Source organism: Panthera tigris, chromosome D2 (assembly GCF_018350195.1).
Source record: "Panthera tigris isolate Pti1 chromosome D2, P.tigris_Pti1_mat1.1, whole genome shotgun sequence".
Taxonomy (NCBI): Eukaryota; Metazoa; Chordata; class Mammalia; order Carnivora; family Felidae; genus Panthera; species Panthera tigris.
Window position 1 is genome coordinate 55,865,384 of NC_056670.1, and position 25,596 is coordinate 55,890,979.

Consider the following 25,596-nt stretch of genomic DNA (forward strand, 5'->3'; position numbering starts at 1 on the left):
GCTTTAGCGTCCTTAACATATCATCTTTCTCTATAACATCTTCTCCTTCAGGGCTCGGCAACCATCCCCCCCCCCCCCCCCCCCCCCCCCCACTTCAGAGCAGCTCCTGTCTGCACCTGGGAGCTTTAACATCAGAGCCTCCACCAGACACTCTGGATGCCTGCCTGCTAGCCTGCCCAGAACATTTAATTGGCCCTTGCAGTAGGTGACATGTTATGGCACAGGGACATTTCACGACAGTGCCTTCATCCTGAAGGACGAGTCCGGCAACAGGAATTTTATGGATCGAGGCAGGCCAACAAGGAGGAGGACGTGTGGGGGTAATGGAAGGGAATTAGCGTTTGTGGAGCATCTTCTCTCCTACATATGTACTGTAGTTTATCGTTGCAGTGGCCCTGTGAGGTGGCATCATCTCTCTCTTGTAGATTTGAGAACTAAAGCTTGCTCAGAGTCACAGGGCGGGTTAATAGGCAAGGTCAGCATGGGAATCTTCTGCTTGGCTCCAGAGCCCAAGCTCCTCCCCCTGATCTGTACCTCCCCTCTGCAGAGCCTCTGTCGTCTTCACTGTTTCTTCACTAGTGATGGTTCCAGAAGCTGGGCTAGAGCTGTCAGGGGCTTGACGAGCCCGGCGGAGCTGGGATGGCTGGGCTGATGATTCAGGGACCTGGGGGCTGCGGGAAGGCAGTAGCTGTCTTCTACCTTTGTACCTTCTGGTCAGGAGAGACTTGGTGGGTGTCCAGAGCGGGATGAAGGAGAGATGGCGCTAGGTGTAGCAGACCCAGAATTAGGGCAGGACTGTTGCTCTCTGGGGGCCCGCGTGACTGACAAAGACACAGCTTCCCTGGTTCCTTGGTTCCTTCGTGGGAGGTGGTGTCAGTGAGATGATGCCTCCACCTCCTGGGCCAACTCCTTCCCCATTTCTCTTGTTCTCCTCTTCCACCCAGTGACAGCCAGCCGGATGAGTGTGAGGAAATCCACAGAGGGGCTAGAATAAATGTTTGTGTGCATTTGGTTCTTCTTCCCGTAAATCCTTTCTTACCCACAGGACTCAGGCTTTTAAACCTTGAGGACCAGTTTTGTCTTTTTGGTCCCTCTCGTGGGTTCTGCTGCTGCCTTTTCCTCATTCTCGTCATGGTGCTCTTCCACCCGTTTGTGCCTCTTTACGTGTTCTTCCAGAACTTTTGCCCTGACTTGTACAACTGCTTCGTGTCGCCTCTTCTCCTGACCCTGCTGGATCTTAGTGGGTTGTCCAGAGGTCAGGACTCCCCATTCCCCCATAGGCACTGAGAAAGGTGTTTGAGGATGATGCAGACTTACATCCCATTGCTGTAACAGGAGTGCATTCACTAACGTAAGGCTGTTTTTGTTTTTGTTTTTTCTGTAAAAGGGGGGCCTAATGATGCAGTGGCTTAAGGAATGAGAAATTAAGTTTTCTGTCTCACATAATGGCCCTGACGTCCCCGACATGAGCAGACCAGGTGAGGGGGCAGCTCTGCTGTTTGTGGTCATTCTGGTATCCAGTCCCTTTGGGTTGTCGCCACATCACAGGACATCGTCCTCGTGGTTGAAGCTGGGTTACCAGCCCACTTGGGTTCCGACCAGCAGAAGGGAAAAGAGAAGGTGGAGGAGGCATGCCCACTGTCCTTGGGACCAGGTCCTCTACGGCTCGTGTCCCTACGGCTCACATTCTGTTGGCAAGAATGTAGTCACATGGCCACCCTGACTGCAAGGGAGTCTGGGAAACGTAGTCCAGCTGGACCGCCTCTTTCCAAGGAGGAGGTGAGGATGTACTTGGATAGACCACTAAAAATCTTGCCTCAAAGGTGGAGAGTATTTTCATTTGTGTGTGCTGAGAGAAAAATGTCTCCCTGCCAGTAATTGCCCTCTCTCTTCGATAACTTGCACACAACGCTTCCCTCTTTGGCAAACATCTGTACACCAGATTTTAGGCTGTACAAACTGGGTGCATCAGAAGCTGAGGAAGGCAGTTCCTGCCTTTTAGCAGCTCAGTGTGGTCTGGAGGGCAAGTGTGGAGACCAGACTGGGTGTAAGTGCCAACGTAGAGCTTCCTCGTTCTTGTGTGTGAGGCATGGCAGATACAGAGCTAAAAGGCCTTGCGTGGCCTTAAGATGCAGATACAGACCAGGAGATGGAAGTGGAGTGCTGTGAGCAGGTTTGGCTTGTGGAGACAGGAGGGCTTCACAGAAGCGGTGACGTTCAAGCTGGGCACAGAAGTGTTTCCCCTTCAATAGGGCCAGGAGGGGAATCTTCAGGAGAGAAGGCTGAGGGCAAAGACATGGAGACTTGGAAGTCCATGCAAGGTTGGTGGCTCAGGTGTGGGCTGAGTGTAGTGGGAGAGATCTTTATGGCTCACTCCTGTCTCCATCTTGGCCTCTGCACCTGTCTCCTGGCACCTGCCTTCCCTGGCCACCCTTTCTACAATTGTGCGCTCCTCATCACTTCATTTTCCTGCTTTATTTAGCATAACATATAAATACCTGGTGCATCTATATTGACCTGTGCATTGTCTGTCTCTCCCACTGGAGTGGAGGCTCCCTGAGAGCAAGGTCTTTTTGTATACTACCTGGTAAATAGCAAGCACTCAAATATTTGCTGAAGGAATAAGTGAGTAAATAGAAATCTGTACTGCAGATCCTATTTTGGGGAAACCTTGATTTCTACACTAGGGAGTTTGGCTTTTATTTTGTAGGCAGTGGGGAGCTTTGGAAAGTTCTTGAGCAGAGGGAACGACATGATCTCTGCTGAGAGAATTACTGGCAACATCAGGAAGATAGGTTGGAGCAGGGAGAGAGTGCCCCTCTCCTGGCCCTAGCCTATCTCCAGAGCAACATACCCTTCAGCCCAGTGCCCTGTGTGTGCATTCTTAAAGCCTATTCCTGGACATAGTCATTTTGTTTGGGTCAAGCAGAGGATTCACTCTGTAGCGATGGGGTGGATGTGAGCTTACCTCTGCCTTTCTTTGAGTGGGGGGGATGCTGAGAGGGTCTAATAGGCACTCTTGTGCATTGCTGGAGGAAATGAAAATTGATACGGTCTTTCTGGAAAGCAATTTGGCAAAGGGCACCAAGAACCTTAAAAATATCCCTACCTTTGACCTAGAAATTCTGCCACGAGGACTGTGTCATAGGGAAATAAGCTGAAGCATGTGCAAAGCTATATGTATGCAGTGTGAAAAATTAGAAATCATCTAAATGTGCAGTTCAAGTACCTCTCAGATCCATCCCTTATCTCCATCCCCGCTAAAACTCTGCCTGCTACATAAGAGCCACTCAACGGAATCTGAGTGCAGGCCCTCACCATGTCTCCTGTGCTAACGCAGCACCCTCCTAAGTGGTCTTCCTGCCTCCAGTCCAGGCCCCTGAAGCCCACCCTATACTTGGATTCCAGAGTGAGCTGTCACAAACATACGACCTTCTTCTGCTTCACCTTTTGACAGGTCTCCCATCTCTTAGGGAGTAATGTCCACCCTGTTTCACTGGCCTAACGGCCCTTCGTGACCTGGCCACTTGCTACCTTGCATGGTACATTCCAACAGCACTGTTTATGCTTCCCGGACCTTGATCACCTCTGCACCCTTGCTCATATTGTTTCCTCTGCCTGGCTAACCCCTGCTCGTGCCTTAGATTCAGAGCAGACTTCAGGACCTGCCACAGGCTGGGTGAGATCCCATCTCCTGTGTCCTCATGATTCTGTGTATTTCGCAGCACATGCATTTGTGCATTGGTTTCTATTATCTCCTTACATGGCTCTCTCTATTAGTACCTCTGACCTTGAGAGCCCATCTCATTAAAATTGTGTCCCTGTTCCCCATATTGGAGTCTGGTACATGGGAGAAGCTCAACTCATGTTTCTTGAATGAATGAATGAATGAATGATGCAAGCTTTCTGTTATGAAGAAATGTATCCTGTACAGGGCCCAGCAGATAGTGAGCGCTCAATAAATATTTATTCAGTGATTCTACAAAATCAGCAGAATTTTAAAAACCGTCTTATTTACTCTGGATTTCCTTTATTTCCTGAGTTGATCTCTAGGGGTGGAACCCAAACATCTGCATTTTCATGGAATTTCTGCAGGTAAATCTGTTCAGCAGCAGGGGAGGCAAATCACTGGAATGGCAGCTGGCATCAGATTAAAATAAAAATAGTATTGAGGACATACCATAAAAATAAAAATAGTATTGGATTATACACCCCATGTGGTCCCTGCAATGAGTGTATGCATTGAGAAAAACAGAAGAAAATCCCTCGACATGCTATTGCCAGTTTTTGTTAAGTGCTAGGATTTGGGTGACTTAAACCTTTTTCTTTTTATGTTTCTATTGCATACTTTTTCTCCATTTAGCTTATGCCACCTTTTAAACCACATAAGAAATAAAAAGAAGGGCAGTTGGACAGAGGAGCCCTGACTGTGTGCAGTGCTATGAGTCCTGGGGCCAGGCCCTGGATTGCAGACTTCAGCTGGCTTCTGGGGCTGATTTCGCATCAAGTCCAGAAGTTGACCCTTAGACCCGTTCTGCACACCAGTATTCTGGTGCTCCAAGAAACTGCCCAGTGATTGGGGACCTCAGAAACTGCCGCGGGCTATTCCTAGGCACGAAGCAGGCTGCCTTGTGGTTTCCAGGACCCCAGGTTAGAAATGTGATGGGATTTTGGTAAGGATTTGCCACCACAAGGTAGTCTCCAGATGGGTCCAGAGCAGAAAAGCTGAGCTGAGGTGGGGACAAGGCCACAAGGGGCATTGTGATATTAGTGACTGGGTAGTCAGCCACCTGGCAGGCAAGAGGTGAGGCAGGGCAGCCAAGTGGGACACCAAGGGTTGGGGAGCAGGTCGTAGGGGGACTGACTGGGTCAGGGAAAGCAGCTAGCCAGAAGGAGCACCCCAAACCAACGCGCTCTAAGTTTGCGGTCTCTTGGCTCTGGACCTAACCAAGCAGCTGGAGTCGTCCACAAGAGGATACGTGTTTGCTTGTTAGTTTGATGCTGTCTTTTTCCCTTTATGTTCCCTGTAAAGGTGAGCTCTCCTTTAAAGCCATGTCAGTCCTTGTTCATGCCTCTTGTGGCCTACATCACTTTCTGAGTTTGTGTTCTTGTTTCTGGGTGTGTCTTGGGCCCTCCCGAGAGCAAGACAGAGTCCTGTGCATCTTTGCAGTCTGCATGGGCCATGGTCAGGTCCAGAGAAGGCAGTGGACTCCTTCACATCAGCTGTCCCAGCTAGAAAGGTCAAGGCCAGTGTTAGAGCCTGGAGAGCTCCTCTCCGGCCTTGTGGCTGGCTCCTGGCTGGTGCTGCCCTGGGTCGCCACGGCGACGAGATGCTCACTTGCAAGCAAATAGCATCCCCAGCAGGGCTGCCAGCCTCAGCAGTTCTTGACCTCCAGCTGAGTTGAAACCGAGAGGCTGCCTTTTCCAGCAGCCCAGCAGCAGGAGCTGAGCCCGTGGGGCTCCCTCCCTGTCCCTTTGGTGGCCTTGCTGAAAACAGATACCTCCTGCTGCCCGGGGTTTGCCGCCTCCGCCTCCGCCTCCCCACCCTGCTGCCGGGATCCATGCCTGTCTGCGTGGACCCATGGTGGGGAGGAGGCTTGGGGCAAAACAGGTGGTCTCCTCCTAACACATTTACCAGCTGTCTCCTGTCTGCAAGGGAGCCTTCCCAGGGCCTTGCTTTCTCCTGGGTTTTGTCAACTTGGGAGCTTACCTTTCTCTCAAGCCCCGGGAGTAGAGGGGGAGGATGAGGAGACTGCTTCTGCCCAACCTCCCTGGTGGAGCACACCTGAGAGAATGAGGCCTGACCTGTCTTCCCTGCCCTCTTCTAGTCCTTCCCCCCACCCCTCCCCTGAAGCCTGACTCAGCTCTTGCTTGACACAGATCTTAAACCCTAGTCAGACTGGTCTCGGGGAGGGCAGGTGATGTGGGCCATGGCTCAGCTGTCCCAGATGGGGCAGGCCTGCGGCCTTCTACTCTGGGAAACTCTGCAGGCAGGGCCTTTCCTGGCCACCCAGCTGTCTGCCTTTCCCTGAGACAAAGACCTAAGCACGGCTCCACCCGGAAGTCCGCCGTTTTCTGCCTTTGGCAGGTTCTTTCTGTTGCCTCCTTTCCCGTCTCACCTTCACCTCTTCCCAGGAGCCCTGTTCTCTCATCACCCCACAGGTGACCCGTTCCCGTGTAATCCATTCCCTGGTCCGTGCCTCAGCCTTTATTGAGCACCTATTGTGTGCCAGACACTGGCTTGAGCCCTGGGGCTCTCGAGATGCGTTAGGCCAGCCCTGCCCTTATAGCTTATTTGCGGTGCAATTCATTCAAAGTGGCTTAAATAGGAGCTTTATTGGATCCAGGACAGCTAGAAAGAGTCTTTCTTTAGAGGTGCCTTGTGGGTAGAAGACACCCACGGTCCTGGCTGAGCCATTTCAGCCTTGTCATGACAAGGATCTTTTATTGCTTTTCCCCGTAAGGCTCATAAAGTTTTCTACCAAACCATGTTGAAACAAAGCTTAAGGAACACACAGAATATTCTGGTTTAAAGTTAATACACACACACATGTATTGTTCGAGATAGTTTTGACATAGACATCTTTGCTGTGAGCATTTTTGCCGCACTTCCGTTACATAGCTAATTGACTGTAAGGCAGTTTTGCCATAAAAGATAAAATAACTGACAGTTTGTTTTCATTTCTCCATTGGCAAAGTTCTTAGTTTTATATTATGTAAACCTCAGCTAGCCCTCATAATGGTCTATATAAACCTCAGCTAGCCCTCATAGTGGTCTATGCCATGACAAGTAGATGGATGGTCTTAAAGTAGGGGGTGATGACAACTCCGTACACAGACTTGATAGAAAATACAGTGATAAACCTCACTGGAAGTGTGGAGTAGAATGTGAAGCCAGACTGCGCACCAGGCTGTACTAGACAACGGTAACATGCCAGTCATAATGGCCAAAGCTCAGTTACAAACGCATTACCTCCGTATTTCCCATAGAACTTTGGAACGTCTATCAGCAGACGTGGGACAATCTGCCAAGAACAAACAACAGTGTAGAAGACTTTCACAACATAATACAAAGCTCTGTAACAAATATGCATCCTAGTATGTTGACCCTTGAACATCGTGGGGGTTAGGGGCACTGACCCCCTACGTAGTCAGGAATCCGTGTATAACTCTTGACTCTCCAAAAACTTATCCACTAATACAGCCTGCTGTTGTTCACCAGAAACCTTACCGACAACATAAGCAAGTTGATTAACACATATTTTGTATATTATGTGTATTATGTATTGTGTTCTTACGATAAAATAAATTAGAGAAAAGAAAGTGTTAAGAAAATCTTAAGGAAGAGCACAGGGTGATGTATGGAAGTGTTGAATCGCTATATTCTACACCTGAAACTAATGTAACACTGTATGTCAACTAACTGGAATTGAAATAAAAACTTTAAAAAAAAAGAAAATCTTAAGAGAAAATCCATTTATAATACTGTACTGTGTTTATTGAAAAAAATATGCATGTAAGTGTACCTGTGCAGTTTAAACCCATGTTGTTCAAGGGTGAATTGTATTTGGACCTTGATACCTCTTTAATGAAGGAAGGAACTTTAGTTTTAAAAAAAAAAGCATAATACTGTGAACAGAGACTTTGAAGACAAGTGCTTAGGTACAATCCATAATATATATTTGCTTAGTATTGCCATGAATCTACACAAATTTTAAATGTATTAAAATATTTTATATTTCGCAGTAAAGTCTTTTTAATTTTGTTATCCATTTTCCACGTCCCGTTATGTCCTTTTTAATGAATGTCCTTTTTATTTTTCATGACTTGATATTTTATGGCACAATTGCCTTATGGCAATTTTATTAATTTTTTCATGTTTAATTGTGCCCTTTTTAATGTTCCTCTTTTATTCTTCATTCTTTTATGTTATATGGCAGAATTGCCTTACAGCCAGTTAGTTATGTGGTGAAAATGTTTGCGGTGGAAACACCGCAAAGATATCTACAGCAAAGGTGCTCAGCAAGAATGCCAGACACACAGATACCTACCCTCGAAAGTAAAAGGCCCATCACCCTATCCCTCCAGTGGAAAGGCTGGTGTGTGTTACCCTGGATTTTTCTTTGCAGATGTTAATGCAGCCTGTTATAAATTTGGGCTTATTTCCAGCTGCCGGCTTTCCTGGGAAGCACACAGCCTCCAGGGGCCACCGCCTGACCCCTGGCAGTTTCTCGAGATCTAGACTGCTGCCCAAAGCAGAAGTGGTGGTAAGCTCCCAGTCCTCCTTGGCAGCTCCCCCACCCCCACCAGGTTGTTCCACCAAGGCAACATCTAAAACACTGTACTGAAAGCCTCGATTGGCCAGGATTGCCACTGCCCCGCTCCACCCCCACCACTCGCGGGCTCCTTTTCCCTTAAGGAAGGAAGACTGTGTGCAGTGTAGGAAATCTCACCTGGATCTACAGATTGGGGGACTCTGGGTTTTCCCACTCAGTCTTCTTCCCTCTGGCCATATTTCTTACCTCTGTTCTTGCCCCATCTCCTGACCTTGAGAAACTGAGTCACAAGAGAATTCATAACCTTCCAGGTTGAGCAAAAAACGCCTTTTCTGGCATTCTGTCAGCTCAGTGTGAACCTCTAGTTTTTGTATGCTGACCAGAGGCTTAAATGGACAGATACGGCTTGAGCATTTCCATTAAAAAAAAAATAATCTAAATGTAGTTAAAAATTCTTTTGAGACCTGGGATTGGGGAGTGGTAATCAATGGTCTTTGTCATCACAAGGTTAGGAGTCGCCCTTCAGTCCCCTAGCAGGGGACTGTGCCTGGTGGTGGCACAGATGTTTAGAACCAGAGCCAGTCAGCCAGGGGCAAAGGAAACCAGAAAAGAAGAAAGCAGGCAGGCTGGTGGGTGCCACAGGTAACATTTGATTTAGGAATGACCCCTGCTCACCATGCTGCAGAGTTGTGCTCAGATGTTTATGTAGTCCTGGCTTTATCAGCAAAGAGTGCACACCAGTGTTTAGTAAGAGGCCAGTGGGGCAAGGAGCAGGGCACGTCTCAGGGTCCAGGCAGACTCACCGGGCCTCAGCCCATCTTGCTGGCCTGCTCTTGTTATCCCGTCCCGACTCCAGGTCTGTGCTACTTCTGTACCTTCCACCTGGAACCCCTTCTCCTCCGCCCTCCTTGCAGGCCAAGCTCCCGATATCTGTCGTACCTCCTCCATGGAGCCTCAGAGATGTGCCCATTCCCTTCTTTGCTTCCCCACAGCCCTCTGAATCGTTTTTTATGTCACTTCCTGCTTGTCCGGTGGTATAGTCACTCATATATTCATTCATTCGTTCACTCACCTAATACTGAGGACCTACTCGGTAAGCGAAGTGCTGCGTGCCACTGTGGAGGAGAGCAGGGCCCGGCCTTTGAGCAGCTGTCATACTGCTCACTGGGGAGATGGAGAAACGAGTAAGCAAACCCCAGCAGAATTGGGATGGACACTGCTTAGGAGAAAGGAGGCTGGGGTGGAGAATAGGGGAGCCATTAGTTAGATTGTCAGGGAAGGCCTCTCTGAGGAGGTGCTCTTTAAACCTTGAGACGCACTTAGGGTAATTAAAATGTCATCCTCATTTCCTCAGGTCCCTCGGGTGCCTGGCAGGATCTTGAACACAGTGGGTGCTGAGGAATTGTGTTGAAATGAATCTGGGCCATGACCCTTTTGTCTGGGCCTTACCACCCTGCGAGCCAGTTATCACTGCCCTTCCCGCCTTGGGCTCCCTGGCCCCACCTCCAGCTGTCATTTGACCGGGAAGAATTGGGTTACCTTGGGGGTGGGGTGGCAGGGTCCCGTGTACTTGGGTGCCGGCCAGCAGGGCTGCTCCCAGGCCAGACCTATCAGCATCAGGGGCAGGAGAGAGAGAGAGAGAGAGAGAGAGAGAGAGAGAGAGAGAGAGGAGAGAGAGAGAGAGGAGAGAGAGAGAGAGGAGAGAGAGAGAGAGAATGGGGGCTGGGGACTGACTCCACAGACAGCCGATAGGCTCTGCGTGTGACTAGTCCTCTTGTATCTGGACCCTCCATCAGGGATGCTTCACCTCCTCTGCCACCACCATTACCCCAGAGGGAAACTGAGGCCCAGAGCTTGGAAGCTGCCTCTTCTTCTCGCAGCAGCAGAGGCCAAAGTGGGACAGTTCACTGTATGCAGAGGGTGGAGGTGGGAAGTCAGAAATGCGGCAGTGAGGGTGAGGCTTGCCCCCACCCTGCCCTCAGCCAGCTGGAGCCTGCTTATTTCCAGAGTCCTTGTCACACATGGTCAGAGCTGGAAGCCGTGCAGAGGATGTAGCCCAGCTCCCGCCCACCCCTTTGGCAAATGCTTAAGAGGCCCCATCGGTCAGGGTGTGGGCTCCCAATATGTTCTCCACATACCTCTGCTCTAGTGTGTAGCAGTTTGCCTGCTTGGGGGTGGGGGTGGGGGTGAGGGTGGGGGTGTTCTTTGAACAAAATTTGCATGTATCATTTATTTATTATGCATTTGTTTATTTTTTTAATGTGCCACAGAGTAACACATTACAAAGGTTTCCTAAATTACACATTCAAGTATTTTCAAAACAGTGAGCATGACACATAATGTAGCACAAAACCAAAACGGATTGTCGTGCATCATTGGTGTGATTCCATCCCTGCCCAGATGATGACAGGAGCCTGTCCGGTCAGGGACTTGTCATGCCCGTCTGCATGTCCGCAGTGCCTGGCACTGGTAGGTGACTGTGGAAGAGACTGAGCAGTTTCTACTTCAGCAGGGTCCCCTTGGGTTTTTGAGAGTCTCCCCTCTGACCCTTGCAGCATTTTTTACAAAGAATCTTGTACATCTTTCGTGTGTGTGTGTGTGTGTGTGTGCGCGCGCTCACGCACGCGTGCACTTGCACTTCGCATCATCACACACATGGTTTGCCTTGCAGTTTTCTGCAGGGACTGTGAGTTTTTGGAGGGCAGGCGTCGTGCCTTAGCTAGCTGTCTTTGTGTCCCTCAGGAGCCCCATGCAGGCCTTTCCTCGGGGTGGATTTGAATGGAGTCTTAGAGCTAGAAGGCGTCCTGAATCCATTAGTCCCACCTGCTCATTTAATGGGTAGGGTCCCGGGTGAGAGGGGCTGTCCCAGGTCACAGGGGCTGAGGTATGCAACCTTCATAGCTGCATGAACAGAGCTGCCCTGGAGCCACGCCTGAAGGGTTCCTGTCCCTGAGAGGCCTGGTGGACAGTGCAGCTGGGAGCCTGGGGTTTCCTGGAGATGTCAGGGAAGTGCCGGGAGGGAAGGGCTCGTGGGTGTTACCCCCAAGCCCCCACACCAGATCTACTCTATCAGCCTCACATGGTAAGTGGGCTTCTCTGAAAGCCATTCACTGTTTTCTTTGAAATAGGGGTTTTGCTGCTTAGAAAAGCGCTCCCTTGCGGCTGGCTGAGGAGACCCTCTCCTTGTGTAGTTTGGGAGCCTGCCCTTGGGGACTGGAGGCAGGGTGGTGCTGTGTGGGAGAACTGAGAGGCTCTGCCTCCCCCTGCCCCTCCATATGGATGCCAGGGCCGGCTCCTAGAGGCTGATCAGCCACTGTGAGCTCCCTGCCCTCCCATGGGGCACCTCTCAGGCGTTGCCAAAACAAACAGCTGTGGATGAGGTACCTGGGCAGCCCTGAGGGCTTTCCACACAACTACCCCTGGAAGGCCAGGCACAGCAAGCACCTTTGGCCATTTCCTCCCCCTCTTCTCCTGAGGACCTGGCGCCTCCCGACTGGAACCTTCCCTGAGGAAGGGGGAGGGGCATGGAACTGACAGGGTTGGGATCACTGCCTCTCGCTCCAGCAATCTGGATCTCGTTACCCTCCTGTAGAGGGGTGAGGAGGCCTTGCTTTATAATTTTTTTTATTTGTTCCTTTTATACTTTATATTTCACAGAACTTCAGATAACTCAGGCTGTACACAGACGAGGACTCGATAATAAATGCTTGTGGATGGAAATGAAATTAGACTGAAAGAGGTTCATTCATTGATTCATCTTAGAAATGCTTCCTAAGCATCTGCTAGACTAGCTTCTAAGTACTGAGCACTTAAGTCATACCAGGCACCTGACACTCAGGAGGCAGGTGGTGGTATGTCGTGGGGGTTTCAGAACCAGCCTGCCACCTAGCCATATGACCTTTGGGTTGGGCGATTTGATTCATAGAAGGGGCTTAGGACAGTGTCTGGCATAAGAACTTAATACATAGTAGTCGTGATTGTTAGTACCATAGTTACAACTGGTTATTAGCACAGTTATCACCATAGTTCTCATCGTGACTTGAAGGTAGCGACTGTTATTAGCCCCATTTTCCAGACGAGGAAACTGAGGTTCTCAGAGGTAAAGAACAGGCCCAAGTCATACAAGTAAGTGGCATTGCATCTCAGGTTTGGAATCTGAGGCTTTTGGCAGCCCGGCTGTACTGCTTCTCTGGCTCTAGGCTAGGGGCCGGGCATTCGGATGCCAGCGCTAACAAGACCAGGTGCTGCCTTGAGGAGCTCACAGCCTGGGGTGGAGGCTGACACACACACAGGCATTAGCGAGTGAATTTCCGGAGGCACCACGTGGGCTCGAGTCGAGCCAGGCCGGGTGGGAGGCAGGGCAGGACTGGCATCAATGCCATACTGGATGCAGGACTGGTCAGTAGTGTTGCCAGCTAGGCCTTCCCACCTGGGCTGGAGGCAGAGCTGGTGCTGTGCCTGTCAGCCGTGTGCGTGTTGACACAGCCAGGGGCTTCTTCTCATTGCCCTGGGACGTGGCATGTGGGACAGGGTCTGAGACCAGCACTGGGCTGGGAATGAGGATATGAAACCCCTCACTGGATTCTTCACATTGCCCCAGGGTCCCCGAACCTCAGTGTCTCATCTGGAAAACAAGAGTAGTAATGTTTGCCATACAGGGTTGTTGTAAAGATTAAGTGAAATGATGTAAAAAGCAATCTCTTTATAATCCTAAATCTAGCATTTATACGCCTAGTAAAAACTACCATTTTTGAGCTCCTACTTTGTGCCTCACGCAGTGCTAGGAGATTACATGTAAGGTCTTATTTAATCCTCAAAAGTCCTTTAAGAATTATTGTTCCCATTTTATGGATGTGGAAACTGAGGTCAAGAGGCTCAGCTGCCTGTGATCACACCTGTGAGAGGGCGAAGTTAAGAGTCAGGCCCAGGTCTTCTCTGATTCCAGAATCACCTCTCTGTGTTCCCAGCCTCAGTTCTCTACTCTTCCCAGCCCCGCCCCTTGGTAGTAAGTTACTAAACCAACCACAAGAGGGTGTGGCTGTGGGGGGACCAAGCTGAGCCAGGCACTCCTGCCAGGCCAGCCACCCAGGCCCGGAGCTGGTGGTGAGCGGGGATGGAAGGATGGGCTTTACCTGCTCATGGCCCCCGCTTGTGGTGGGAGCAGCAGGCTCTCCTCCCTGCCAGTCTGGCAAGTAAGTTTTGTCTGCCTGTGAGTCACACAGCACTGATGAGTCAGATTTTTCCTTTCTTCTTGCCTAGAGCAGCTGGGGAGGGGGTGGGAGATTTTCTTAGGAAATAGGACCTCCCTCCCTCTGCTCTCCTACCGTCCCCCTTGCCTTGGAGCTGCACATTTTCTCTCCAGAAGTTTGTGGCTCAGCTCTGGAAGAAGAATCTTGTGTCTACAGAGGAGGGTGTCTGGGTGCTGGCCACACATGGGAGGCATGAGAGATGAGGCTCCGGGCTGAGTAGAGTCAGGAGGAGAAGGGCCCTCCTTGCTAGTAAGGAGAGTAGGTAGCTAGTCCAAGCTGTCTGACTCCAAAGCCTCTTGTTTTGGCTTACTCTGTCCCTTCTGCAAGCAGAGGCTTAGGCCATATCCTCTGGACAGTGCAGCTGGGTTTCCCCAGGCACAGGGTCCCCAGAGCTATCCACTTTTTTACCTGATGACCAGTCTGACTTCAAGCCTTGAAAAGACTGTCCAGATGGTCAGCCTCAGGCAGGCCTGGGGTTCTCCCTGAGCACCTTCCCTGCCAGGCCCCCTCAGAGGCCTAATTAAACAGTCGGAGTGGCCAGCCAGGCTGGTCAGCCTGGTTCCAGATCAGTGCTTTTCAGCCCCGGCCATATATCAGAATCACTGGGAGAGCTTTTAAACCCTTCTGATGCTCAGGCCATATCCCATAGCAGTGAAATCAGAGTCCCTGGGGGTGGGTCCCAGGCAACCATGTTTTTGATACGCCACGCTGTATTGCCTCTCGAGAGCCTGCCCTCCAGGAGCTGACAGTCAAGTTTCAGGGGCAGCACTGTGCGCAGGGAACATGCCTGTGAGGCAGTGTGTGATTCAGGGCTGGTGTGGAATGCTCACGCGCCACGGGGTCAGGGGAGGGGAGCCTGTGGGTCCGGTGGGAAGAGGGCTTGCATCCTGCATCCTGAAGGACGGAGGTCGCGACCAGGCAACACATGGGAAGGAAACAGGGAGGACACTGGCCTGACAGGGCTGGTGATTCACAGGCTGTAGATGAAGAAGGGGAAAGAATGAGTCAGGCACAGCTGCATGCAAGGCCTGAGCCTGGCTTGGGAGAGCGAACGTGCTCAAACGAGTTCTCTGTTGGTCCACAAACAGAAGGTTGTGCGTCTTGAGCTGAGCCACATGAAGAAGTGAATGAGCCTTAAAAAGACGGGGTTCCAGATCTCAGGGATGTCAGGCATCTGTTGTGTGCATGTCGCTCTCGACCACATCACTTCGCACAGAAACTCTGGAGCATTTCAGTGTCTCTGTAAGGCGCAAAGGAGAGAGGCATTCGCGTTTGGCAGATGTCCCTGGAGAGGTTAAGTGCCTTGCCCTGGGTCACACAGCATGGATCACAGTAGAAAAGGACCCAGGTCTGCTGACTCCAGGTTCACCCCACTCAAGACACAGACCTAAAAGACAGACGGTAACTTGGGGCTGGCTCCCAGGAGGAGCCAGGCTGTGAGTGAGCCCTGGGATTGAGAGAATGTAGAGCCACAGCCGGTGGGGTGGGGTTGGGGATTATGGGGTCTTTTCTAGCTCCAGCTTCGGCAGTTCTGGACAGACTTGTTGTGTTCGTTGTGGAGGCAGAGGGGTCAGTGCTCAGATCGAGGAAGGTAAGAGCCCAGAGCGCCGTGGTACTGGGCAGCCCTCACCTGGGCCGGTCGGTGAGTTAGCTTAGTGCAGGGGAGGGTGAACAGGATGGCAAAGAACCCGGAGAAACCGTAGAGGAGGAAAAAGTGGGCTTCCGTCTGGAGAGGAGGAAAATGTCAACCCCGTCAGAGAGGTTGTGACTTGTTCTGTGTTGTTCCAGAGAACGGAGCCAATGGATGTTAGGTCAAAATAATAATGTTAATAATAACAATGGCAAAAACAATTTCAGTGGCCGCAATAAGAGCCTGATCTGTAGCAAGTATGGTGCGGGTGTGTGTTTGCCTTCAGTTGAGGAAGCAAGAGCCTGGCCTGGCTGGGTGTTAGGGAGACCACCCCGGAAGTGTTAGGTTAGTTGATTTATTATATATAATTTTCTTGACTGTATTAGTGAATTTTTTTTAATTTAATATATATGTATATATCTTTCCTCCTCCCAACCTCCCTAAGAAGTGGGCTGTTACTACCTTCTACTTCCTAGAAGACTAGAAAGCTGAAGTCATTTACTCAAAGTCACGTAGCTAATTTACGATGGCGTCGATGTTCAAACCCAGGTCCCTCTGACTCCAGACTATGGACCTTCAGCCCCAGTGTTTCTCTGTTGTGCTGCCTGCTGCATAGCAGGTGCTCAGTGAAGGGTGACGGTGAGACTGTTGACTTTCTCACCTCTTGGCCCATCCAACGTGATAGGCTTCCTCTTGGTGCAGTCACTGCCTCATCTCCAGAAGTGCCTCCGGCAGGAGCGTTGTGTGGGGTAGGAACTCCGTCTCCATCACCAGGCCCCAAACCAGCCACGCGGAATTAGAGTCTGTTTCTGTCAGGCTCACAGAGGCCTGGGCGCATAGTGAGGCCGCAGTGTGCTGGGAGGGCCCAGCTCTCAGATTCCATTCGTCTCTAGTGAGAACAGGAGGGTCAGGCAGACTCGAAACTCCTCCACGCTGATGCTCACTCTGATGCGCGTTCTGCTTGCTGCTTTCCCATTGGTGCATCTGTCACCTCTCACACTCCTGACATTTTAGTAAGCTAGCTATAATTCAGCTTCCACTGGCAGCAGAGCGGTTTGATAGGAAGAATTTACCTCCCATCCCCACTTCACACACACACACACACACACACACACACACACACGGGCAAAAGCTGTGGATTTGGGACAGTTCACATCACCTCTCAGAGCCTCGGTTTCCTTGTCTATAAAATGAAGGGGTTAGGCTAACAGACTTTAAGGTCACTTCTGGCTTCAGGATTCTGCCATGCTCTGGGGCACCTGCCTGGGGGAGTGGCGCATGTCCGAGTAAAGCCCTTGAGGCTGTGCCTTTCGGCCTCCATGCACCTGGCCACCAGGCCCCCAAGCCCATAGGGACCCTCCTTGACAGCGGGGCTGTAGAAAGCACAGTGGCAGAGATGACCTGTCTCTCTTCCCTGGAGTCCTGAGGTAGCAAGGGGAGCTGGCCAGATACCAGAGACCTTTCTAGCAACCTCTGGGGAGTTCCTGTTTTATTTATTAGCCGCCATCCTCCCTCTTCTGCCCCAGGAAAAGTGCTGACCCTCTGCTGTGCAGCCGCACAGGGAAGCAGGCATACATCAAGCCCGCTCTTTGTCCCTGTCAAACTTAACCTCATTTAACCCCTACATCCTCCTGCACTGTGATCTGGAGACTAAGAGTTCACTACAGCAGGAGTTTTCAAAGTTTTCAAAATCACAGCAACTTTTGGGGGGAAAAAAGGATAGGAACCTTTCATTCTCTTAATTGCATAGTGATAATAAGCACTATTGACTTGGCGTGATTGCTAATTACAATAGTACTGCCTTTTAAGCATTGGGTAGAGTGGTCTCTATGATCCTTACAGCAGTCCCATGAGATGGAGGTTACGTCCGCTTTACAGATGGGAACACCGAGGTTAGAACGGTGAAGTTGTCTGCCCGTGCTTACACGGGTGGTCAGTAGCCGAAGCAACACCCCCCCCCTTCCATGTCTGAAGCCACATGTAAGTGGGTAGCCACATTGGAGAGAGAAGGTTTGCTAGTGTCTCTTAACTCATAATTACCTATAATCTAAGTTGCCAGAAAACATGTAATCAAGGTTCCTTCTAGAGCTGGTACCACTTTCACACTCCGGCCAGGACTTTGGTGCACCTGGAACAAACATCAGTATGTGATGAAGATAGGAAGGAAGATACTGGGGCACTGGGGTGGCTCAGTCGGTTAAGTGTCCAGCTTCAGCTCAGGTCCTGGTCTCACAGTTCATGAGTTCCAGCCCTACATCGGACTCTGTGCTGACAGCTCAGAGCCTAGAGCCTGCTTCAGATTCTGTGTCTCTCCCTCTGTCTCTGTTCCTCCTCTGCTTATGTTCTTTCTCTCTCTCAAAAATAAATAAACATTTTTTTTTAAAAAAAGGATAGGAATATATTCACTACAAGAAAGGAACTGGCTGGGGTGTTTTGTTGTTGTTGTCATTGTTGTTTTGGTGGTTGTGATTTTAAATTTATATGAACCTGAGACAAGGAGAAGTGCAGTGATTTCCCAAATACTCAATGTTTTAACTCAGGAAGTACAGTATTTGGTAGCCTCAGAAAAGGAGCTGTTGGTTGTATGTCAGGTTAGATCCCAGAATCGTCCCTGAGGATTTGGGTGTTCTGTTTGTAGTTGAGATCAGACAGCCCAGTTTTCCACCAGGGAATGGGACAGAGGGATGGCTGGGGGAAGTCAGCTCCGGGCAGGGGAAGAGTTCAGTCAGTGCCTGGCCCAGGAATGCCACCTTTTGTCCTGTCTGGCCACTTACAGCCTCCTGGCCGGGGGCCAGGGAGCCCTGGGCTGGAAGGATAAGGCAGAGAGTAGATGAAGGCCCTGCTCCCCCTAAACTCACCCCAGTAAATGTGTCCGTTGTGCGCGAGTGCAGTGAAAGCGCGTACTGTCTCTGCAGTTATGTGTGCCCCCTTGTCCACACCCACTGCCCAAGCAGGGGGCCTCTGAGCAGGTTTATTTTTCTTGGCTGCACTCTCTCCAGTTGCCAAGAAGGTTCCAGGCCCTCACTGGGCATGGTTTCTGACATCCAGCCCTTCTTCCTCCAGTGGGTTTCCTCCCTGTATACCTCAGGAACTGGTTTGTTCCCTTCTGGACTCCCTCCTCTACCGCCCCCTTTCTTCCTAACTAACTCTCTTGCTTACAGGGATTCCTTCCAGACAGCTCCATCTGCTCGCCCAACTTTGATCTTGCCTCTCCCCTCTCCAGCTCTCCCCACTTTTCCTAAAGTGCCTGCTCACTTCATTCACTCACTCACTGAGTAAACAGTTACTGAGACCTGCTGCATGCCAGACCCTGGGCCTGCCCTGGGACCCCAAAGATGAACTGGAGATGAGCCCAGCCCCAGGGGGGACAACCAGCCTCATCACAGAGAACTGCAATTGCCCTGGGCTGCGAGCATTGCCACTGAGCCTGGTACAGGGCTCCCAGAAGAGCCTTGGTTCCTTCAGCCCTGCCCAGGACCACCTGGGACCTGCAGGGCCCGGGTGGTGATACCGTTTAGGAAGCCTGGCTTGTCGCTTAGCAACTGGCTCCACCCCTTTCCCTCCCTGAACCCTGGAGCTGGGCCCAGGGGGAATGAATGGGGAAGAAGGGCCCGTGCTGAGGAGGCCCCAGCTAGCAGAGCTGCTGGCAGCACTTTCCCTTTGAAGGTTACCCCAGCTCTGAGGGTCATCCTGGGCTAAGTCTAACTATAAATACCGCGCTTCCTGAGGGGATTACCTGGGCTCCCCTTCCCCTGTCTGCACCCTTCCCTGGCTGGGCTGATCCTTCTTCTGGGGCCTGCTGTTCTTTCTGACCTATTAACCCCTCCGCCAGGTGCCATACTTGAGCCCCATCTTACCAGTCCCCAGCTTCCCAGCTGTGACTACCAGGATGGGAGGGGAAAAGGAGAGATTCAAGTCTGCATCCTGGCCAAAGGGCCCTTGCAGCCCAAGATGTTGGGACAGGGAGATCCTTGTCCCTGCCTTCTCCTTCTGCCTGGAGCCTCATCTCTCACACCAGCCAGAGCAAGCCCAGACTTGTCACATAATCAGTACTCCTGGGGAGGACACTGTTGGCCTCATCCCTGGAGTTCGGGGCCTGGGGATGGAGCTTGGTAACCGAGTGTGGAAATAGAGCTTGGGGATTGTCGAAGGTATAAATAGGGCCGTCTCCTGGCTTGGGCGGACTGACTGTCCTGGGAAATCTCTGGTTCCCTTGGCTGGCCTCAGACTTGGTGTCACATCCCAGTGGCTCTGTTGTACCAATCCCCAAGGCCACAATAAGGACCTCTTGAGGTATGATATCAAGAAGCAAAGGGCCTAGCTTCTCCTGAAAGCACACCTTTCCCCTGCTTCCCGTGCCTGCCCACAGCTGCTCTCAGCCGTGATTCCTCCGTCAGGCTCCCCACCCTGTTCACTGGGTGTTCATCAGCTCCCATTTTCAACTCGGCAGACACTTGCTGAGACCCTGCACCAGGCCAGGCATGCTGTGAGGCCCTGGGGTGTTCAGAGGGAAGCAGCCGGGGCCTGTCCTCCTTCTGTAGGTTCTCGAGAATCCCCTCTTTGGCGTCGTCCTTCTGAATTAAGCAGGGCGAAGCAGGTGGTGGGCGTGCACAAACGCTCATGAGCTCAGAGACGCAGCAGCTCCAGGCAAACTGGAAAGGACCTTTAGTGTTCTCTCCCACTCTTTTCAGTGCCCTCTCTTGGGGGTGGTATCGCCAGACACCATTCATTATCCAGGCCAGACCACAGCGTCCACCGTCATTATCCTCCTCCGACCCAGACATTGTGCCCTGCTGCTCTCCTCCCTCTTTGCTCCAAACCGGCCCTCAGCAGCAGCTTCGGGGGTGATCCGCTGAACTAACTTATGTGATGGTGCCATTCCCACTCCTGTTTTGCTGTGTTTACAAGTGGAATCAAGTAGGTGCTTGATTCCCAACCGCTCTGATTGTGATTCAGTGGGTCTGAGGTTGGGCCCTGGAGTCTGCCTTTCTAACCAGCACCTGAGAAGATCCTAACACAGGTGGTACGTTGGACAGTCCTTTGAGATTCCAGCTTTGCCTCTGTACGCAGCAACCCACGCTCTCTGCTCAGTCACAGATACCTTCTGCTGTTCCTGTGCACGGTAATCACAGAAACCCACAGCTTTCACGGGCGTTGGGACCTCCCCGTGCAAGTGTGCACCTATACTACAGAATGGTCTTTTGTTGTTTCTTAAATCTCCCTTCTGTCCACTTCATTAAGGATAAGGACCATTTCTTTGACTCCGTCTTTGATCTGGAGCTTATTTAGGACAGGTAGAGACAGAAGTACAAGCCACCAGATGGTCCCATTGCGGAAACCAGCAGCTCCCACCCGGCCCCTAGACAGAATTGCCCAGAGTCACCAATAACGGAAATCCTAGAGGCTGTGGCCCTTGGGCTTTCCAGCTTCTCACCCCCCCAACCCCCCCACCCCCACCCCCCCCACCGCCAAAACCCCTCACTCAACTTCCCAGACTCTTCCTACTTTTCTGTGGCTGCTCCCTGGAACTTTACATACCCTTTTTCTTTGTTAACACCTTCCACTGTATTATTACCAAACTCATAAATGCCTGTTGTGGAAAACTTGGAAGATAGAAGCAAAAAAAATTTCTTTTTCACTATGCCAATCAGCTAGAACTACTGTTAACATTTTGGTGTAAATCCTTCCATTCTTTTTAATATACATAATTTCTCATACTGTTTTTTAGAAGCAAAAGCTGGAGCATAGAGCACTTGCTGTTCTGTAAACTTTTTTTGCTGTTTTGTGGACACTTCTCCACATTACTCAGCATCACAGAGTGGCTGCTTACAGAATGCGCAGGTTTTCTTTAGTCTTTCTCCTGCTGGCGTGCATTGAGCTTGCTTTGAACTTTCCCTGTTTAAAACTGTGTCGAGTGAAACGGCTCCGTGGATAAACCTTCGCCACACACTTGTAATTATTTTCTTAGCATACATTCTTAGAAACCAAATATCTGAGCCAAAAGGATGCACATTTTTGAGTTTTTTGGTACCATACCAAATGCCCTCCAGAAAGTTTATACCAATTTGTGTAGCATATGAGAGTGTTCACACCCTGTCTACTGCCCAATGTTTTTGACTCAACTAACTATAAAACATCGTGTGTTTTTTTAAGTAACTGAAATTAAAAATATTCATCATCAATTTGCTTTTATGTTTGGGTTAAAAGCTTCCTTTTAGGTTTTTGTCTGTATCTTTGCCTAAATTTATAAGCATCAGATTGTAGGGATCCAGACATTTTGGCATGTCTCTTACCCATGCTTGCCTTGGGCCTGGAGAATTTTGCTGGGTATTTTTATGCTGTATTTGACTCACTGTTGAAGGGAGCCAGCACCTGGCCCAGAGGTGCCGTGGCTGCCCCCTACTGGCTCCAAAGTGCCATGACAGATGCAAAGGCAACTGTTGGCTCCTGCTGTCCTTTCCTTACATCAACGCTCCCTGTTCCCACCATCACCCCCTACCCCATTCTCATATTTTCTAGTGTTTTCAGCCTGAAAGAACCAACGTACAAGGTGAGGAATTTTTAAATCGTTGCAGCCCAGATGACTGCAGGTGCTATTAACAGTTGCAGATGCGCACTTGCGTCGTGTCCATCTGCGGGTGGGTCTGTGATAGTTGGAAAGCATTCTGCTGCCTGTGTGCAGGGGAGGGGACTCTGAAAGCCAGGTATGTGAGCAAAGCATCCCTCAGGTGACGACTTTAAAAGGGGACACATGGGGCTATTTTTATTTTAAGGAGACAGTGAGAGGCATGTGTACACGGTAATACTTCAGGTGTCCTGGTATCACCAGTCCAGCAAACTCAGTTGTCCGGAAAAGAGCCAAAACCTGACCATTTGATGGGGGGGGCGGGGAGGGGGAGAAGGGCATCTGAGCAGGAACAACAGATGTCCTGGAGCCTAGTCACTTTCTTCTTTAGGAAGCCTCTTTCTTAGAACCAGATGCTCTCTATTTTGAAAGTACTGAAAAGCTTTCTCAACCCTTGGCAGATTAGGAGCTCATTAGCTGGACCTCACCTGGACCCATAGGAGCCACAGGTAGATGGAGACCAGTAAGGAGTGACATCTGGCAAAGAGGAAGGAGATAGGAAAATTGTAAAAATTGGCTCAAGAAGTTTAAAAGACAATCATGTCACCAAGTAGAGGGTCAGAAGTCCCACACCCCAGAGGTCCCACACCCCAGGGTGTCACTGCATGACTGTGAATCCTGGTTGATCAAAGTTCTTGCTAAAGGACTAGAGAGAGAAAGGGTCAGAAATCATGAAGCAGAGCTATTTCTTTGATCCAGGTTAAAACAATTCTGGGCCAAACTTCCACAAATAATGTTTGGACAAAACTGTAACCTGTCTCTCCAGTGCCTCCTTTCTCTTTCACACTTAAGTCTCTGATTGATCCGGTTTTGATGCCTGTGGCTGGTGTGAGGTAGGGATTCTGTCTCATGGTTTCCTGTATGGAGAACCTGTAGTCCTAACACCGTCTATCAGTAGTTCATTGTAAAGAAAAATCACCTGCGTTTCTCCTCTACTCACTTAGAGTACTTCTGATGCCAGTTGTGTGGGTGTTTTTCCCACACCAAGAAATTCTCCAGTTCTCTGTGGACACCAACTCACGTCCTACTGTTCTATTCAATTGTGACACTACCCACAGTTGGTGCAGACCTCACAGGATGAGGGATCAATCCCACAAGACTGCCCCCAGCTTCAGTAAGTAGTGGGTCCCCAGGTTACCCACAACTTATGCCCAACTTGACTGCAAATCAGAGGTTCCCATGACCCTCTCCCTGTGTTCAAGAATTTGCTAGAGCGGCTCACAGAACCCAGGAAAACAGTTTACTTAGTACTGCTGATTTATTACAAAGGACATTTTAAAGGATACAACTGAATAAACAGATAGAGATACATGAGGGGAGGTCAGGAAATGTCCTGAGCATAGGAACTTTTGTTCCAGACTTGGGGTCTACCATGCCTCCAGCACATGGGTGTGTTTACCAGTCTGGAAGCTCTCTAAACCCCATACTTTTGGGGGTTTTGTGGAGGCTTCATCACAGGTGTGGCCAATTATTAACTCAATTTGTAGCCCCTCTCCCCTCACCGGAGAATGTGGAAGCAGGGCTTCAAGTTCCAAGCTTTTCATGGAGCTTACCAAGAGCTGCCTCATTAGAACAAAAGACACTTGTATTACCCAGGAAATTCTAAGGGATTTAGGAGCTCTATATCAGACATTCCTATCACTCAGGACATCATAAAGGTTTTGGAGCTGTATATTAGGAGCCAGGTGAAAGACCAAATACTATCAGAAACCAGGAGCAGAAAGCAATATATAGATTTATTTCACATCCATCTTACACACACACCCCATCTGCAATGTTCCTTCTCATTTTAATCATGTTTCTGTATATGCCTGGGTCTATTTCTGGGCTCTCTGTTCTATCCTGTTGGCCCATTTGTCTGTCCCTGTTCCAGTCCTGCACCCACTATAGTTTTATAATTAGTGTTGGTAATGGTAGTGCAGGTTCTCACCTCAGTCTACTCTAGCGGTGGCTTTGTTTTTCTATATAAACTTTAGAATCAGCTTGCCAAGTTCCTTTGGGGCGGGGGGGGGGGGGGGGGGGGGGGGGGGGGGGGGTGGTGGTGGTGGTGGTGGTGGTGGGAGAACCCCTCCCAGTTAGGAATTCCCAGTTAGGAATTTCCTCCAGTTTAGAGGAAAATGGACATTTTTATGATCTCTTTGAATATTGTTTCATCCCCATTCTTCCTGTTGTATCCTTCTGGAAATTCTGATTTAAAATATTAGACCATGGGGGCGTGTGTGTGGCTCAGTCAGTTAAGTATCTGACTTTGGCTCAGGTCATGATCTCACAGTCCGTGAGTTCAAGCCCAGCATCCAGCCCTGTGCTGACAGCTCGGAGCCTGGAGCCTGCATTGGATTCTGTGTCTCCCTCTCTCTCTCTGCCCTTCCCTCACTCATGCTCTATTTCTCTCTCAAAAATAAGTGGACCTTAAAAAAAATTTTTTTTATATTTAAAAATAAATGTTAGACCATGTAAATTTCAAGTATTATGTTTTTCAGTTCTAGAAGTCCTGTATGGTTCTTTTAATTTCCTCTTGGTCATTCTTTATAATCTCTTTTTCCCTGTTCATATTTTTAAGACTCACTTATTTTTTTTTTTATTTATTTTGAGAGAGACGGGGAGCATGAGTTGGGGGACAGGGTCGGGGGAGGGGGGAGCAGGCAGAGAGAGAGGCAGAATCCCAAGCAGGTTCCCCGCGGTCAGTGCAGAGCCTGAAGCAGGGCTCGAACTCTTGGAACTGTGAGATCATGACCTGAGCCGAAATCAAGAGTCAGACGCTTAACCAGCTGAGTCACCCATGCGCCTCAAGACTCACTTATTTCTTAAACTTGGTATTTCATAGTCTGTGTCTGATAAATCCCATATCTGAAATCTTTGTCCGTCTGATTCTTCCATCTACTGTTTGTGCTAACAAGGCTAATATTGCCTTGTTGTCTTGTATGTTGTGAGTTTTAAAAATGACACAACAAAAACAACTATGACCTTGTCATTTATTTTCCTTGGACCTTTATCCTGGGAATTCTTTGAGGCCTGGCTTAAAGTTGTTTTCCCACAAAGGATTTGCGTTTCCTTCTGCTAACCCAGGAGCACTTTAAAGTAAATGTCTGGCTTTCAGAGTTTTCTGTCTGTGCTGGTAGCTGGTAGCCGGCAAACCCGCAGGAGGGCCGTTTGTGGATTCAGTCTGACCTGAGGTGGAATCCTCACTCTGTCACTTACTGTGTGACCTCAGGCAAGTCATTTGATCTCTCTGCCTGTCCCATCATCTGTGAAATAGCTATGAACACCTAGCGCCTAAGGCTATTGTGAAGCTGAACCAGGATAATATATATAAATACAGTGCTCGCATGGGGTTCTTTCACACAATTGGTAGGGAGTGGATGGCATGGTCTTCCCCCTGAGGAGCCCTCTCCTGCCCCAGCCCAAGGGGGTGGCCTGGGGGCAGACCCCAGCTCTGGTTCTGTGCCTCGCCTGTAGGATCTGAGTTTTATCAAGGGAGCTGAGTGATTGAGACCTTCTTCCTGTGGATTATTCTGCCTTCAGCTTTGAGATGACTGAGCCTCCCAAAGCCTCTGAGAGATGGTTCTGCCCACAGTCTTGACTTGTCTTGGAAGTCACTTGGGGCTAGGTAACAAGAAAAATGACACTTAACAGAATTGTTTTCTTCTTCAGATGCTGCAGGGGGATTTTTGGTTGGTTGGTTATGGTTTTAAAAAAAAAAAAATACGCTTTTTGTAACTGTATGCTAGAACATTAATAACAAGACATTGAAGTTTATCATTTTTAATCATGGGAGTATATGTTGACAGTATTTAAGTGTAATGTAAAGTATATTGG

The 25,596-nt window shown here is 49.8% G+C and overlaps 1 protein-coding gene across 2 annotated transcripts in view; it reads left to right on the forward strand.

Annotated features, from left to right (window-relative positions):
- Window positions 1-25,596, forward strand: part of UBTD1 (ubiquitin domain containing 1) — a 52,480-nt gene that overhangs the window by 23,507 nt on the left and 3,377 nt on the right. The window contains exon 1 of one of the 2 annotated variants that reach the window (XM_042960750.1): window positions 22,716-22,894. The exons of the other annotated variant lie outside the window; for it this stretch is intronic. Coding sequence (XP_042816684.1) covers window positions 22,735-22,894 — 160 coding nt within the window. The 5' untranslated portion in view covers window positions 22,716-22,734. Of the gene's footprint in view, window positions 1-22,715; window positions 22,895-25,596 lie in introns of those variants that run through there. 2 annotated transcript variants of the gene reach the window in all.